The sequence below is a fragment of the Pseudophryne corroboree genome, chromosome 10, assembly GCF_028390025.1.
Source record: "Pseudophryne corroboree isolate aPseCor3 chromosome 10, aPseCor3.hap2, whole genome shotgun sequence".
In the NCBI taxonomy this organism is placed as follows: Eukaryota; Metazoa; Chordata; class Amphibia; order Anura; family Myobatrachidae; genus Pseudophryne; species Pseudophryne corroboree.
This window is the reverse complement of record NC_086453.1, coordinates 145,725,843-145,742,312: the sequence shown is the minus strand read 5'-3', so window position 1 is coordinate 145,742,312 and position 16,470 is coordinate 145,725,843. Positions and strand designations below refer to the sequence as shown.

General features: G+C 48.2%; 1 protein-coding gene and 1 long non-coding RNA gene across 3 annotated transcripts in view; one reads left to right on the top strand and one right to left on the bottom strand.

The window, feature by feature from the left end:
• Window positions 1-2,435: 2,435 nt before the first annotated feature.
• LOC134966266 (uncharacterized) lies at window positions 2,436-5,502 on the bottom strand. The gene is made up of 2 exons (XR_010188611.1): window positions 5,239-5,502; window positions 2,436-2,917 (listed from the first exon to the last, which is right to left on the bottom strand). It is a non-coding gene; the product is annotated as an uncharacterized LOC134966266 (long non-coding RNA).
• A 31-nt stretch (window positions 5,503-5,533) lies between these two features.
• LENG1 (leukocyte receptor cluster member 1) overlaps window positions 5,534-16,470 on the top strand; it is a 123,463-nt gene continuing 112,526 nt past the window's right edge. The window contains exon 1 of one of the 2 annotated variants that reach the window (XM_063942870.1): window positions 5,534-5,848. In XM_063942870.1, the coding sequence (XP_063798940.1) occupies window positions 5,717-5,848 (132 nt within the window). In that variant the 5' untranslated portion in view covers window positions 5,534-5,716. The remainder of the gene's footprint in view (window positions 5,849-16,470) is intronic. The other variant, XM_063942869.1, reaches the window with a different exon arrangement.

Below are 16,470 nucleotides of genomic sequence, written 5' to 3'. Positions count from 1 at the left end.
TTGTCCACCCTAGGGGATGTTTCCCAACGTAACCTGTCCGTTGGCGGGAAAGGGTACGCCATCAGTAACCTCTTAGAAATCACTAATTTCTTATCAGGGGAACTCCACGCTTCTTCACACAATTCATTTAATTCATCAGATGGGGGAAAAGTCACTGGTTGCTTTTTCTCCCCAAACATATAAACCCTCTTGGTATTAACAGGGTTACTCTCAGAAATGTGTAATACATCTTTCATTGCAATAATCATGTATCGGATGGCCTTGGTCATTTTAGACTGTAAATGTGCCTCATCATCGTCGACACTGGAGTCGGACTCCGTGTCGACATCTGTGTCAACCATCTGAGATAGAGGGCGTTTATGAGCCCCTGACGGTTTCTGAGTCGCCTGGGCAGGCGCGGGCTGAGACCCCGGCTGTCCCAAGGCTGCAGCGTCATCAAACCTTTTATGTAAGGAGTTTACATTGTCATTTAAGACCTTCCACATATCCATCCAATCAGGTGTCGGCCCCGACGGGGGCGACACCACACTTATCTGCCCTTGCTCCGCCTCCACGTAACCTTCCTCATCAAACATGTCGACACAGCCGTACCGGCACACCGCACACACAGGGAATGCTCAGACTGAGGACAGGACCCCACAAAGTCCTTTGAGGAGACAGAGAGAGAGAGTATGCCAGCACACACCACAGCGCTATATAACACAGGGATTTTCACTGCTAATAAGTGATTTACCCAATAGCTGCTTTTTTTGTCTTATTTGCGCCTAAATTTATGTGCCCCCCCCTCTCTTTTTAACCCGTCTTGTACCTGGATACTGCAGGGGAGAGCCTAGGGAGCTGCTTCCAGCGGAGCTGTGAAGAGAAAATGGCGCTGGTGTGCTGAGGAAGAAGGCCCCGCCCCCTCAGTGGCAGGCTTCTGTCCCGCTTTCCATGTAAAAAAATTGCGGGGTTTTTTACATATATACAGTGCTAGACTGTATATATGTATTTTTTTTATGCCAAAGGTACTTAAATTGCAGCCCAGGGCGCCCCCCCCCAGCGCCCTGCACTCTACAGTGACCGGAGTGTGTAAGTGTGCTGGGAACAATGGCGCACAGCTGCGGTGCTGTGCGCTACCTTAATGAAGACAGGAGTCTTCAGCCGCCGATTTCGTCGTCTTCAAGCTTCTGTTCTTCTGGCTCTGCAAGGGGGACGGCGGCGCGGCTCCGGGAACGGACGATCGTGGACAGGTGCCTGTGTTCGAACCCTCTGGAGCTAATGGTGTCCAGTAGCCTAAGAAGCACAAACTAGCTGCAAGCAGGTAGGTTTGCTTCTCTCCCCTTAGTCCCACGTAGCAGTGAGTCTGTTGCCAGCAGAAGCTCACTGAAAATAAAAAACCTAATAAATACTTTCTTTACTAGTAAGCTCAGGAGAGCCCACTTGGAGCACCCAGCTCTGGCCGGGCACAGATTCTAACTGAGGTCTGGAGGAGGGGCATAGAGGGAGGAGCCAGTGCACACCAGATAGTACCTAATCTTTTCTTTAGAGTGCCCAGTCTCCTGCGGAGCCCGTCTATTCCCCATGGTCCTTACGGAGTTCCCAGCATCCACTAGGACGTCAGAGAAAAGAGGTTTACATGCTGCCCAGGGCGCCCCCCCCCCCCTGCGCCCTTACAGTGACTGCCGTGTGTGAGGTGTATGGGAGCAATGGCGCACAGCTGCAGTGCTGTGCTTTACCTCAGTGAAGATCATGAAGTCTTCTGCCGCCTCTGAAGTCTTCTTTTCTTCTCATACTCACCCGGCTTCTATCTTCCGGCTCTGCGAGGGAGGCGGCGGCGCGTCTCCGGGACGAACTCCAGGGTGAGACCTGTGTTCTGACTCCCTCTGGAGCTAATGGTGTCCAGTAGCCTAAGAAGCAGAGCCTTGAAACTCACAGAAGTAGGTCTGCTTCTCTCCCCTCAGTCCCTCGATGCAGGGAGTCTGTTGCCAGCAGGCTCCCTGAACATAAAAAAACCTAACAAATATGCTTTCTGACAGGAAACTCAGGAGAGCTCCCTGAAATGCACCCAGTCTCCTCTGGTCACAGTAGTAAACTGAGGTCTGGAGGAGGGGCATAGAGGGAGGAGCCAGTGCACACCCAGATCTAAAGTCTTTCTTAAAGTGCCCATGTCTCCTGCGGAGCCCGTCTATTCCCATGGTCCTTACGGAGTCCCCAGCATCCTCTAGGACGTAAGAGAAAATAAATTTTATTCATTTAAAATCAGGTATCAATGAAATAAACTCAAATAAACGCCTAATGCAAGCAAAGAAAAGAAATACCCTAAGGTACAACTACTCTCAGGCGCTAGATGTGAGGTTCACCACAGCAGCTATAGGAACCGGGGTTGGTCAGACCCCTAAATACAATAGCAAATACAAAAAATAATAGCGCTAATTGGTCACAAATGCAAAGGTGGATCACAAGTAAATTCACAATTTAATAAGAAATATATATATGAGCATAAAAAATCAAATGCAATGCATATGGGTGGTCAATACCAAATAAACGCTCTGTATAAAAACAATAAAGAGAATGATAGGTTGCATAACTCCCAATATCGGATGATCTTAATGAAAGTGCCTGGTGCAATGAACCTGTTCCTATAAAAGTCCCCTTTGATTTGTAAGGCCCAATGTCCTATCCGTTGATCATAGTTACCACCAACATCTCCAGAGGTATTTAAGCAAATCTGCGTCCGCAAAAGGCTGTTCCTCGTCGTGTGGCGGAGAGTGGCTTCCCACGATGGAATAGGAATGTCCTTGTATGGTCCAATGGAAATTTCCAACGGGGACTTGGTCCAGGTCCAGAGTGTCCACAGGAAGGGAGTTAACACAGTCAAGCAGGTCTCACCAACGCGTTTCGTTGCATATGAGCAACTTTTTCAAGGTCAAATAAACGCCTGTATGGCATATAAATAATGTCGTTTATTTATTTATTCTATCGTTAGCCTAAAATTGGCTATCAAAGCGAAGTGAAGAAAAAGTTGTGAAAGAAATATATGAATATGTGAATAAAGATTTAAAATTATTATTTGTGTCACGTCTCTTATTTGCCTTATATATATATATATATATATATATATATATTACGAGTTACCTTGTGCGTACTACCAATAAATCACACACATTAGTACTGATGTATTGTGCTAGATTGAAATTTTAATGGTGCATACTGTAGTTCACAGTGTGGATAATAAATATCTAGTATATGATGTACTATGACACCAACTGGTTGCACTTAAATAAACATCCGTAATTAAGTATCCATAATGGTCACGTAAATTATCTAAATTGTGACTCTAATATCATGAGTGTACACCATTTTGTGTTAATACTTCTGATATTGTTGTATTTCCCTAATGGTCACAGTGTTTTTTACACATGAATTTCATGCAGCCAAATAATCATGACAACACTATCATTGCGCATGCATTTCTGTGCTTGTGGAGAATATTACTGTTAATAAAATTTGATAGTGCTAATCATTATTGTCGGGTACTACACCGGCTTATAGTTAGTCACAATGTCACATGATAACAGTGTGTTTTGCACTCAAAATTAATAACTTGTCACAGTCAGCATCCATAAGGACTACTTTTCCCTTTCCCAGAGTGCTTATAACTCTTGATTGAGCTACGGATAACTTTTATTACTGGTAAGGCACAAATGATGTGTGTTTGGTGCACTTCAGGTTAGCGGGCGTCCCCGCCATGTAGATCCGTTAGGATCGGATCTAGTGCACACTGCTCTGATACCACGGGTGCCCACTTCCCCAGGAATCCCTGGCTTGGGCTGACTAGTTAGGGGGAATGAATGCTTCGGCCAGGATGACTCCATGAAGTGTCTCCCCTGCTGTGGCATTACTCCCCTACTAGTGGAGCCCGGTGCTGGTTGTAAAAATACAGGGGAACTCTACTTAATTTGTACCCCATATATTTAGAACCAGGACTGGCTCCAAGAGCCCGGTGCTGGTTCATTAAAAATGGGGGACCCCTACACATCCCCCCCCCCCCCCCGTATTTTTTTGACCAGGATCTGCACATAGAGCCCGGGATTGGTTATACTTTGGGAAGGGGAACCACACACATTTTTCTCATTTTTAACTATTAAGAAAAGTCATCAATGTGGTGGTAGCTCAGAAGTAGAATGAGGGCAGCAGGAAGTAGCACCCCCCCCCCCAACTGTACTGTTATAGCCGGGACCGTACCATTTTATATGGTCTGTACTGGCAAACACTCCCGTACAGTTTTGTACCGAGTCATGGGTGAGGTGTTCGGATTTCTTAGCAGCACTCTGGGGAGACTGACTGCCACAGCGCTGCTCAGTGACACCCTTCTATGGCCGTCTGTGCTCTGACGTGATGTCTTCACGCTAGTGCAGAGTAGCTGGCGCTGGCTTGTTACTGCTATACTGTAATTGTGTACTCTTTGAAGTTCATCCCTATATATCACTGGTAGCTGGGCGCCAGCCGGCGATGACTGGTTACTGTTGCTATAACAGTAACCAGTCAGCGCCGGCTGGCACCTAGCCCCCAGTGATATATAGAGATAAACTTCAAAGTGTACACACTCACAGTATAGAAGTAAATAGCCAGCGCGAGCAGCCTCCAGCCCACAGTATAGTCCCCTATGGCCATGCCCCCTTTATCTGTGGCACCTGTACCATTTTTATAACGGTGAAATGTGAGGGTGAAGTACTAGTAGCGCTGCCGACTATTTACATTTTCCACACATGACTAGAAAAAAAGATAACCAACTGAGGTGATGTACAGTATAGGCACTTTCATGGTGTGCGATCCAGACTTCGGATGGCAAAAGTCTGCAGTTCACTAAAACAAATCTGTAATATATGGTCAGAATGATGGATCGGGGTAGCAATCTGGGGGGAAATTACATACCCTCCAACTGAACCTTTTTTTATGGTCTGTACCGATTTGTGGCTCTCCAAACTTCCATTGAAAGTATAGGAAAAGGAGCCTCAACCTATAGGGAAAAGGGGTGTGTCCACGCCCCCTTTTCTTATTTGTACCGATTTTTATGTGTAAGATGTTGGAGGGTATGAAATTACAGGATCTGAGAAACAACAAATATAACTACTGATATATGTTTTTTTTTTTTTTTTTTTTTTTTTCTAAACAAGAAACAGGTGGCGTGGGCTGAACAATCAGTACATTTCTTTTACGTATAGCAGTGCCTGTCCTAGCAGCTGCACTATAACTTACACTGTGTGACATCCATATGAATACAAAAAGGAATATAAAGCGAATATAAAGCGTATAACACAAGTCACGGTGGTGCCCGTGTCTCTCGTCTGAATCTCGTTACTGGGGTTGAAAAGTAACCACAATGAATATATTCCAGCTTTCCATCGTCAAAAATGGCCACTCAAGGAAATACACATGATCGCTTAACCTCACGTACTGCACGTCTTTTAGACATCTGCACCAATCAGGAATCTGGAGAGGCCGGCGCATTAGTATGACGTTGAAAGCCGTATCCAATCGCGAACGTCGCTAGTGTGGAGGCATCGGGTATGTATACAACAGCCAGGAAACAAACTTGCTCGAATACTCATATAGCAGCGATGTACACCGCGCCGTAGTATCGCTGCGGCCAGGAGCCCGGGCGACTTGTCTGTCAGAGGTGGGGAAGCGGCGTGTAGTCACACGGATTAACTGACTGCTGAGCGTGCGCGTGAAGATGAACATTCTACCCAAGAAGAGTTGGCACGTGCGCAACAAGGACAACGTCGCGCGGGTGCGGAAGGACGAGGCTCAGGCCGCGGAGGAGGAGCGCGTGCGGAAGAAGAGGGCGGAGCTCGCAGAGCAGGAGGTGAGAACTGCGCATGCTCAGTAAAGGGACAGTCACACTGGTACTTTGGGCGAGAGGGGGATGGAGTGTATTGTTTAACAGGACTTAAAATCTGGAAGTAGTTATTAAATGTGCCACTCCTCCCCCTTCCATCACTCACCCCTCCATTGATATTCACACTATACCGGCGCTGCTATATTTAAAATAGTGCTCCCATGAGCAAGGACAATTACCTTTTCCGACACCTGCAGCTATCGATTTCACCAGGTGCAGGTGTTGTTACCAGGCAGCAGCTGCTGGACCAGGGCTGTACACGGCAGATCTTGTGATAGTGGCTAGATCTTCCGCATGTGCACTGGAGACGTCCGGGGGCAGAGACAGCGCATCTGCACTAAGCTGCTGTGTTGTGGAGGCTGGCAGGGGTCGCTGCAGGGGATAGTTTTCACTCCCTCACTCCGGCAAACAGAATGTTCATACATCTGGTCACTAGTGTTTCCTGTTTCACCTCGGTATAGAGGTGAAGCAGGAAAAGAAATACAGGCACTATGAGTGCCAGGTAATACATCTGCCCCCAAAATGCTCTATCTTTGGGAAAAATAACATAATATATAAATTTCTCTAACGTCCCAGAGGATGCTGGGAACTCCGTAAGGACCATGGGGTATAGATGGGCCCCGCAGGAGACATGGGTACTATAAAGAACTTTTAGTATGGGTGTGCACTGGCTCCTCCCTCTATGCCCCTCCTCCAGACCTCCGTTAGATCCTGTGCCCAGAGGAGATAGGGTGCATTACAGGGGAGCTCTCCTGAGTTTCTCTGAAAAATAATTTTGTTAGGTTTTTTTATTTTCAGGGAGCACTGCTGGCAACAGGCTCCCTGCATCGTGGGACTGAGGAGAGAGAAGCAGACGTACTTAAATGATAGGCTCTGCTTCTTAGGCTACTGGACACCATTAGCTCCAGACGGAGTCGGAACGCAGGTCTCACCCCGCCGTTCGTCCCAGAGCCGTGCCGCCGTCCTCCTCGCGGAGCCGGAAGATAGAAGCCGGGTGAGTATAAGATGAAAAGGAGACTTCAAGGCGGCAGAAGACTTCAGATCTTCACTGAGGTAAGCGTGCAGCGGTAACGCTGCACGCCATTGCTCCCACACACTACACACACACTGAAAGCACTGATGGGTGCAGGGCGCTGGGGGGGCGCCCTGGGCAGCAATATAAACCTCTGGACTGGCAACAGGGTACATTAGGCTGCGGAGGCAGTAAATGAAAAAATCCCCCCGCCATTTTTTGTATATTGGAGCGGGACCGATGCCCGCCGCTGGAGGGGGCGGAGCTTGATCCCTCAGCACTAACAGCGCCATTTTCTCCACAGAATGTTGCAGAGAAGCTGGCTCCCCTGGGTTTTTATTCCAGTGTCAGTTGGCGCTGGGTGTGTGCTGGCATACTCTCTCTCTGTCTCTCCAAAGGGCCTTGTTGGGGAATTGTCCCCTTATAGATATATCCCTGTGTGTGGGGGGGTGTCGGTACGTGCGTGTCGGCATGTCTGAAGTGGAAGGCTCGTCCAAGGAGGAGGTGGAGCAGATGAGTGGTGTGTCTCCGTCGGCAACGCCGACTCATGATTGGATGGACATGTGGCATATGTTAAATGCAAGTGTGACCTCATTATATAAGAGAATGGACAAAGCAGAGTCCAGGGAAAAAGCAGGGAGTCAATCCACGGATTGGACTGGGTCACAGGGCCCTTCTGCGTCTCAAAAACGTCCCCTATCCCAAATAGCAGATACTGGTACCGACACGGATTCCGACTCCAGTGTCGACTAGGATGATGCAAAATTACACCCAAGGGTGGCAAAAAGTATTCAGTATATGATTATTGCAATAAAAGATATTTCTTTTTCATCCACTAGGGGTCACTGGAGTACTCCTGGGATATGGACGGCTTCCGCAGGAACAGGGCACTGAATATTTAAATTTAGAACTTTCCACCCCTCCATATCCCAGAGTACCTCAGTGTTTTTTCTCTGCTCAAAGTAGCAACAAGGCTTGTGTGGAGCTCAACCACACTTCTTTTGAATATTTTTTTCTTTTTGATTTTTACTTTTTACAATCTTCAGCACATCCCTTCCCAGTTTATAAAAAAAACGTGGGTCCGGGATAGTGCCGCTGCACGGAGGCAGCGCATAGCGTGTCGGTCCTCAAAAAGAGCACCCTCACAGCCACACGCAGCCCACTGACTACTGCAAGAGCTGGACGGAGCTTACAGATAGAAGCCCCGTCGCAGCCATCGCTACTGGAGTCAAGGTATGCTGGGGGTACGGGACGGTCAGCGCACGCTGCCGCCCCGCAGTGTGGGGAAACCCGCCGCTCCTAACAGGCCGCCCGCACCCGCCGCTCCTAACAGGCCGCCCGCCCAGCCGCTCCGTCCGCCGCTATACGAGCATTAGCACAACCGCTCCGATCAGCGCCGCCATGACCGCTCCTCCGCCGCTAAGACCCGCCGGCCGCCGCTCCAGGACCGCTCTCCAACAGCGGTACCCGGGCCACAGGGGAGGGAGAAGAAGGGGGGGAAAGTAAGGCGGCATGCGTAACATCAGCATAGGGCTGCGTGGGTTACAGCAATAATTACATAGGCTGTTAAGCCTATATTAACAGGTTACTTTGCTGCAATAGTTACAGGTTATAAGGAGTATACCCTGCACTGTGATTAGGACTGTAAGCATGGCATGGGGGCCATTTTAACCATGCTTCCTGTTTGTGATTCCAGAACGTTCCTGTCCTACATCTCTACTCCACCGGATGGCGCAGGGGTGTTAGTGGGAATTTTGGATCAGATTTCATATAGTACTGGCCACGTGCACTGCACTGCAGCTATATATATATATATATATATATATATATATATATATATATATATATATATATATATATATATATATATATATATATATATATATATATATATAATATTATACACTCCATAGTACACTTTTACTGAGTCGTGCAAGTGTCTGTCCTTGTATATTGTATTGTCTGTCTCCATAATGAGTAAGGCACCAGCCAAATCTAAAAAGCAGTTTCACTGCAAGGTCTGTAAGAGTGTGTTATCGGATGGATCTACCACATGTTCAGTATGTTTTGTGGATTCTGTTACGAATACAATTTCCGCTCCGGTTTCATCCCCGGAACCTCCATGGGCTATGCTAACAGATGTCATGGCTGGGTTGCAATCAGAATTGGCCGCCGCTCGACACGAGCGGGAAGCGGCAAGATCTGAGTCGCGGTTGAGACCGCCAGAACTACCGGAGGGGTCTCAGCCTTGCCAAAGGTCCAAGTCCACTTTGGGTGGAAGAGATAAATATCATTTTTCTTATGATTTACCAGTTTCTGCTATGTTGCATTCTGACGATTCTATGCCAGACCTCACTGCGCAGGATGAGGGTGAGGCGGGCGAATTAGACCAGCAGTCAGATAGTGAAGATTTTGACAGCCCAGGCATTGATAATCTCATCAGGGTGGTGCGTCAGTCTCTGAAGTTTACAGAAACTGAGGAGCCGCTGACAAATGATGAAGTCGTATTTACTAAACGACAAAAATCTACAATGTGTTTTCCTGTTTCGGAATCTCTTAATAAGATGTTAGTTGAAACACGGAAGAATCCGGATAAACGGTTTTCTATACCTCGCCGATTTAAGTCTAGTTACCCGTTTCCAGAATCTGTGACATGTACATGGGAGAATCCGCCAATGGTGGATTCGTCTGTGTCAAAACTTGCAAAGAAATTAACCATACCAGTGCCAACGGCTACTACGCTTAAGGACCCTTCAGACCGTAAAATAGAAGCTATGCTAAAGTCCATGTATATAGCAGCAGGAGTGTTGCTTAGACCTGGGTTGGTTGGCACCTTTATACGTCTCGCTGATCAATCTGTGAAGCTGCTGAGTATCTATGTACAGCTTCTACTGACGTCTGTCAGCTCACTTATCGCATTTCATCGTCGCTAGTTACAGTACGACGAGCACTCTGGCTGCGTTCTTGGCAAGCGGAGGCAGAGGTCAAAAGAGGTATAGAGGCGTTGCCTTACGGTGGCGAGAAGTTGTTTGGTCCTGAATTGGACAAATGGATTTCTGAGGCTACGGGAGGAAAGTCTGTTTTCTTACCATTGCCTCAGACGGTACCAAGACGGAAATACTCTGGTCCGGCATTCAAATCCCTTAGACCTCAGCCCTTTCGGGGGACGTGGTAGAGGAACAGCCACGCCTGGTAGACGAGGTCGAGGACGTGGTTTCCAACAAGCCAACACCAGTCGTCAGGACGCTAAGGTCACCGACAAGCTAGTGGCATGACGGGCTCCTAGCCCATCTCGGATCTCCAATTGTGGGAGCACCCCTTCAGACGTTCCATTTGGCGTGGTTCCAGACATCCACAGATGGGTGGATCCGCAATTTAGTGTTAAAAGGTTACAAAATAGAGTTCGACTGTCTCCCGCCACTTCGGTTTTTCAAGACAGGACTGCCTCTGTTGGACGACAAGAGGGCGGTTCTGCAAATTGCCATTCAATCCCTGCTGGATTCAGCAGTTTTGATTCCGGTCCCTGTACAACAACAAGGTCAGGGTTATTATTCCAGTCTGTTTGTGGTACCAAAGCCGGATGGCTCCGTCAGGCCAATATTGAACTTAAAGGGTCTCAATCAGTACGTCACTTACTACAGATTCAAGATGGAATCTCTGCGGTCAGTATTTGCAGGTTTAGAGCCACAGGAATTCATGATTGCGCTAGATCTCAAGGATGCGTACTTACACATTCCAATTTGGCCACCTCATCAGAGGTTCTTGCGTTTTGCAATACGGCAGAACCATTACCAGTTTCAGACTCTACCGTTTGGCCTCTCATCAGCGCCTCGGGTATTCACCAAAGTGATGTCTGTGATGATAGCTCATCTCAGATCCCTGGGAGTGATAATAGTTCCGTACTTGGACGATCTGCTCATCAAAGCTCCGTCTCAACAGATGCTCCACCAACATGCGTTGCTAACGTACAATGTACTAATTCTGCATGGTTGGATTGTCAACTTCAAGAAATCACATCTAATTCCGTCTCAACGACTTCAATTCCTAGGTATGATTCTCGATACGGTAAATCAAAAAATTTACCTACCAGAACAGAAAGTACAGATTATTCGTCATCTGGTACAATTAGTGCTCAAGCCACGCACAGTCTCGGTACATTTGTGCATTCGCCTCTTAGGCACAATGGTGACGGCTTTCGAGGCACTTCAGTTCGGAAAATTTCACTCACGTCCTTTTCAACTGGATGTGCTCGCACAGTGGTCTGGATTGCATCTGCAGATTCACCACAGGGTGAGGTTGTCGCCACGGGCCAGGGTATCTCTACTCTGGTGGCTCAAAGTACACAATCTAACCGCAGGGAAACGGTTCGGCGCCTGGAATTGGATAATTCTAACGACGGACGCGAGTCTCAGAGGTTGGGGAGCTGTAGTTCAAAATTGTCAGCTCCAGGGTCTCTGGGCGGATCACGAAAGATTGCTGTCGATAAATGTCCTGGAACTCCGGGCAATTTACAATGCACTACGACAAGCAGTGCACATGCTTCGGTCTCTGCCTGTCCAGGTGCAGTCAGACAACGCGACGGCGGTCGCGTACATCAACAAACAAGGAGGAACGAGAAGCCGCATGGCCATGCGGGAAGTAGCTCGAATCCTCAATTGGGCCGAGCATCACCAAGTGATATTGTCGGCAGTGTTCATTCCGGGAGTGGACAACTGGGAGGCGGATTATCTCAGCCGTCGGGATTTTCATCCAGGAGAATGGGCAATAAATCCAGAAGTTTTTTACATGTTGGTCCAAAGGTGGGGTTACCCTCAAGTGGACCTGATGGCATCTCGCCACAATCACCAAACGCCCCAGTATGTGTCCAGAACGAGAGATCCAAAGGCAGTGGCGGTGGATGCTCTCACAATCGCGTTGCCGTACAGCCTCGTGTACCTGTTTCCACCGTTTCCGCTGCTCCCTCTGTTGCTAAAATGGATCAAAAGAGAGTCCACCACAGTGATACTAGTGGCGCCTCATTGGCCTCGGAGAGCTTGGTTCTCGGATCTCCGCGGACTACTCAGACGATCCTTGGCCGCTCCCACTACGTCCGGACCTGTTACAACTGGGTCCGTTCCTTTACCCCGATTTAGTGCGGCTGCGTTTGACGGGGTGGCTGTTGAGACAGCCCTCTTAAGAAGAGAGGGCATTCCAGAATCGGTTATACCAACCATGTTACGAGCTAGGAAGCCAGTTACGGCAGCTCATTATTACAGAATTTGGCGTGCCTATATAGGTTGGTGTGAAGTTCGGAAGTTTCCAACATCATCTTTCAAGTTATCCTGTCTTTTGTTATTTCTACAGACGGTGTTAGATGGAGGACTGCGTTTATCTGCATTAAAGGTGCAGGTATCTGCTTTGTCAATTTACTTTCAAAGACGATTGGCTCTATTGCCGTCTGTACACACCTTTCTGCAAGGTGTCCTTGGAGTACAGCCTCCATTCATTCCACCTACAGCGCCATGGGACTTGAATCTGGTTTTAGATTTCTTACAGTCTTCATATTTTGAACCCTTACAACAAGTGGATATTAAGTTTCTCACTTGGAAAACAATTTTTCTCCTAGCCTTAGCTTCGGCAAGGCGTGTTTCAGATTTGGGTGCCTTGTCATGCAAGCCACCGTATTTGGTGTTTCATGATGACAGAGCGGAACTTCGGACGAATCCCGCTTTCTTGCCAAAGGTAGTGTCATCTTTTCACATCAATCAACCAATAGTAGTTCCTGTGTTAACAGAAGATTCTGGAACTTTGGATGTGGTACGCGCACTACGTGTTTATGTATCCCGAACGTCTACAGTTTGTAAGACGGATACGTTGTTTGTTCTCTATGATGCTGCCAAGATGGGTTGGCCAGCTTCTAAGCAGACCTTATCCAGATGGATTAAACTGACCATACGTCAGGCTTACCTTCATGCTAGGTTACAGCCACCTACATCAGTAACAGCTCATTCCACACATTCTGTGGGAACTTCATGGGCAGCTGGTCGTGGGGCTTCTACGACGCAGCTTTGCCATGCGGCTACATGGTCATCAGTGCACACGCTTGTGCGCTTTTACAAGTTTGATACGTTTGCGGCATCAGCATCTAGCTTTGGCCGCCTAGTGTTACAGTGCCAAACAGCTCTCCCGCCCATGGGGGAAGCTTTGGTACGTCCCAAGAGTACTCCAGTGACCCCTAGTGGATGAAAAAGAAAATAGGATTTTGGTACTTACCAGGTAAATCCTTTTCATTGAATCCATAGGGGGCACTGGACTCCCACCCAGAGCAGTTTTACCTGGTTTGTGGTAGGTTCAGGGGATCTTATGGTAACACATTCTCACCGACTGGTTCAAAGTTTCAAGTTATATCGGTTATAGTGTCAACTTTTTAGTTGTCAGTAACGTTATGTGTCAACTTTATTGTTGTCCGTTATGTTATATGTAATTCTCCATTGTCAACCTCTCTATAGCTCCTGTTCGGCTCAGTAAAAAACACTGAGGTACTCTGGGATATGGAGGGGTGGAGAGTTCTAAATTTAAATATTCAGTGCCCTGTTCCTGTAGAAGCCGTCCATATCCCAAGAGTACTCCAGTGCCCCCTATGGATTCAAAGAAAAGGATTTACCTGGTAAGTACCAAAATCCTATTTTTGCATATCACTGATGACCCCTCTGTCCCTGACATGAGGGTGCGCATGTATAAGGAAAAGAATCCTGAGGTAACCTTTCCCCCATCCCATGAGCTTAACGAGTTATTTGAAAAGGCTTGGGAAACTCCAGATAAAAAACTGCAGATTCCCAAAAGGGTTCTTATGGCGTATCCTTTCCCTGCACAGGACAGGGTACGTTGGGAATCCTCTCCCATGGTGGACAAGGCTTTAACATGCCTGTCCAAGAAGGTGGCGTTACCGTCTCCGGACACGGCAGCCCTCAAGGATCCTGCTGATCGCAGACATGAAACTACTTTAAAGTCTATTTATGCGCATACAGGTGCTTTGCTCAGACCGGCAATAGCATCGGCATGGGTGTGTAGTGCAGTTGCAGCGTGGACAGATACCTTGTCAGCTGACCTTGATACCCTGGACAGGGATACCATTTTATTGACCTTAGCCCACATTAAAGACGCAGTCTTATATATGAGGGACGCTCAAAGAGACGTTGGGCTGCTGAGTTCCAGAGCCAATGCCATGGCTATTTCTGCGAGACGGCCAATGGACGGGTGATGCAGACTCAAAGAAGCATATGAAGGTTTTACCTTACAAGGGTGAAGTGTTGTTTGGGGATGGGCTCGCGGACCTGGTTTCCACAGCTGCCGCGAGTAAATCTACCTTTTTACCTTTTGTTCCCCAACAGCAAAAGAAAACTCCACAGTATCAGATGCAGTCCTTTCGGTCGCATAAGTCCAGAAGAGGTCGGGGCTCCTCCTTCCTTGCCAGAGGTAAGGGTAGAGGAAAGAGAACGCCTGCTTCGGCTAGTTCCCAGGAGCAGAAGTCCTCCTCGGCTTCTACAAAATCCACCGCATGACGCTGGGGCTCCACTGAGGGAGTCCTCACCAGTGGGGGCACGTCTTCGACTTTTCAGCCAGATCTGGGTTCTTTCAGACGTGGATCCTTGGGCAATGGAAATTGTTTCCCAAGGCTACAAGCTGGAATTCGAAGAGGTGCCCCCTCGCCGATTTTTCAAGTCAGCCTTGCAAGCTTCACCCCCAGAGAGGGAAGTAGTGTTAGCTGCAATTCAAAAGCTGTGTCAACAGCAAGTGATTGTCAAGGTTCCCCTGGTCCAACAGGGAAAAGGGTACTTTTCAACCCTGTTCGTGTTCCCGAAGCCGGATGGTTCGGTCAGACCCATTTTAAATCTAAAATCCCTAAACCTGTACTTGAAAAAGTTCAAATTCAAGATGGAATCGCTCCGAGCTGTAATATCCAAGGGAGGGAGGGATTTTATGGTGTCACTAGACATAAATGATGCATACCTTCATGTCCCCATATATCCCCCTCATCAGGAGTACCTGAGATTCGCTATACAGGACTGTCATTACCAGTTTCAGACGTTGCCGTTTGGGCTTTCCACGGCCCCGAGGATTTTCACCAAGGTGATGGCGGAGATGATGGTGCTCCTGCGCAGGCAGGGAGTCACAATTATCCCATACTTGGACGATCTCCTGATAAAGGCGAGATCGAGAGACCAATTGCCGAAGAGCGTGTCGCTCTCCCTGAGAGTGCTGCAATAGCACGGTTGGATTCTCAATCTGCCAAAGTCACAATTGGTTCCAACGACTCGGCTATCATTCCTAGGCATGATTCTGGACACGGAACAAAAGAGGGTTTTTTCTCCCATTGGAAAAAGCCCAGGACCTCCAGAACATGGCCAGAGACCTGCTAAAACCAAAAAGAGTGTCTGTTCATCAATGCACTCGAGTACTGGGAAAAATGGTGGCAGCCTACGAGGCCATCCCCTTCGGCAGGTTCCATGCGAGGACATTTCAGTGGGACCTTCTGGACAAGTGGTCCGGGTCCCATCTACAAATACATCAGAAAATAACCCTGTCCCCCAGGGCCAGGGTGTCTCTCCTGTGGGGGCGGCAGAGTGCTCATCTACTAGAAGGTCGCAGGTTTGGCATTCAGACTGGTTTATGGTGACCACGGACGCGAGCCTCCGAGGATGGAGACAGTCACAGAAGGAAGACATTTTCAGGGACTATGGTCAAGCCAGGAGGCTTGTCTACACATCAACATACTGGAATTGAGGGCCATATACAACGGCCTACGACAAGCGGAGAATCTTCTTCGCGACCTACCGGTTCTGATTTAATCAGACAATGTCACAGGCGGGACAAGGAGCAGAGTGGCGATGGCGGAAGCCACCAGGATTCTTCGCTAGACGGAAAATCACGTAAGCGCTCTGTCAGCTGTCTTCATTCCGGGAGTGGACAACTGGGAAGCAGGCTTCCTCAGCAGACACGATCTCCATCCAGGAGAGTGGGGACTTCATCAAGAAGTTTTTGCAGAGATAACAAGCCTTTGGGGAATTCCTCAAATAGACATGATGGCGTCATGCCTCAACAAGAAGCTTCGGAGGTATCGTGCCAGGTCAAGGGACCCTCAGGCAGTAGCGGTGGACGCCCTGGTGACACCATGGGTGTTTCAGTCGGTCTATGTGTTCCCTCCTCTTCCTCTCATCTCAAAAATATTGAGAATCATAAGACGAAAAAGAGTGCAGACAATACTCATTGTTCCAGATTGGCCTCGAAGGGCCTGGTACTCGGATCTTCAGGAAATGCTCACAGAAGATCCGTGGCCTCTTCCTCTCAGGGAGGACCTGTTACAGCAGGGGCCCTGCATGTTCCAAGACTTACCGCGGTTACGTTTGACGGCATGGCGGTTGAACACCGATTCCTAGCTGGGAAAGGTATTCCGGAGGAAGTCATCTCTACTCTGATAAAGGCTAGGAAGGAGGTGACGGCAAAACATTATCACCGTATCTGGAGGAAGTATGTATCTTGGTGTGAAGCAAAGAATGCTCCTACGGAAGATTTCCATCTGGGCCGTTTTCTCCACTTT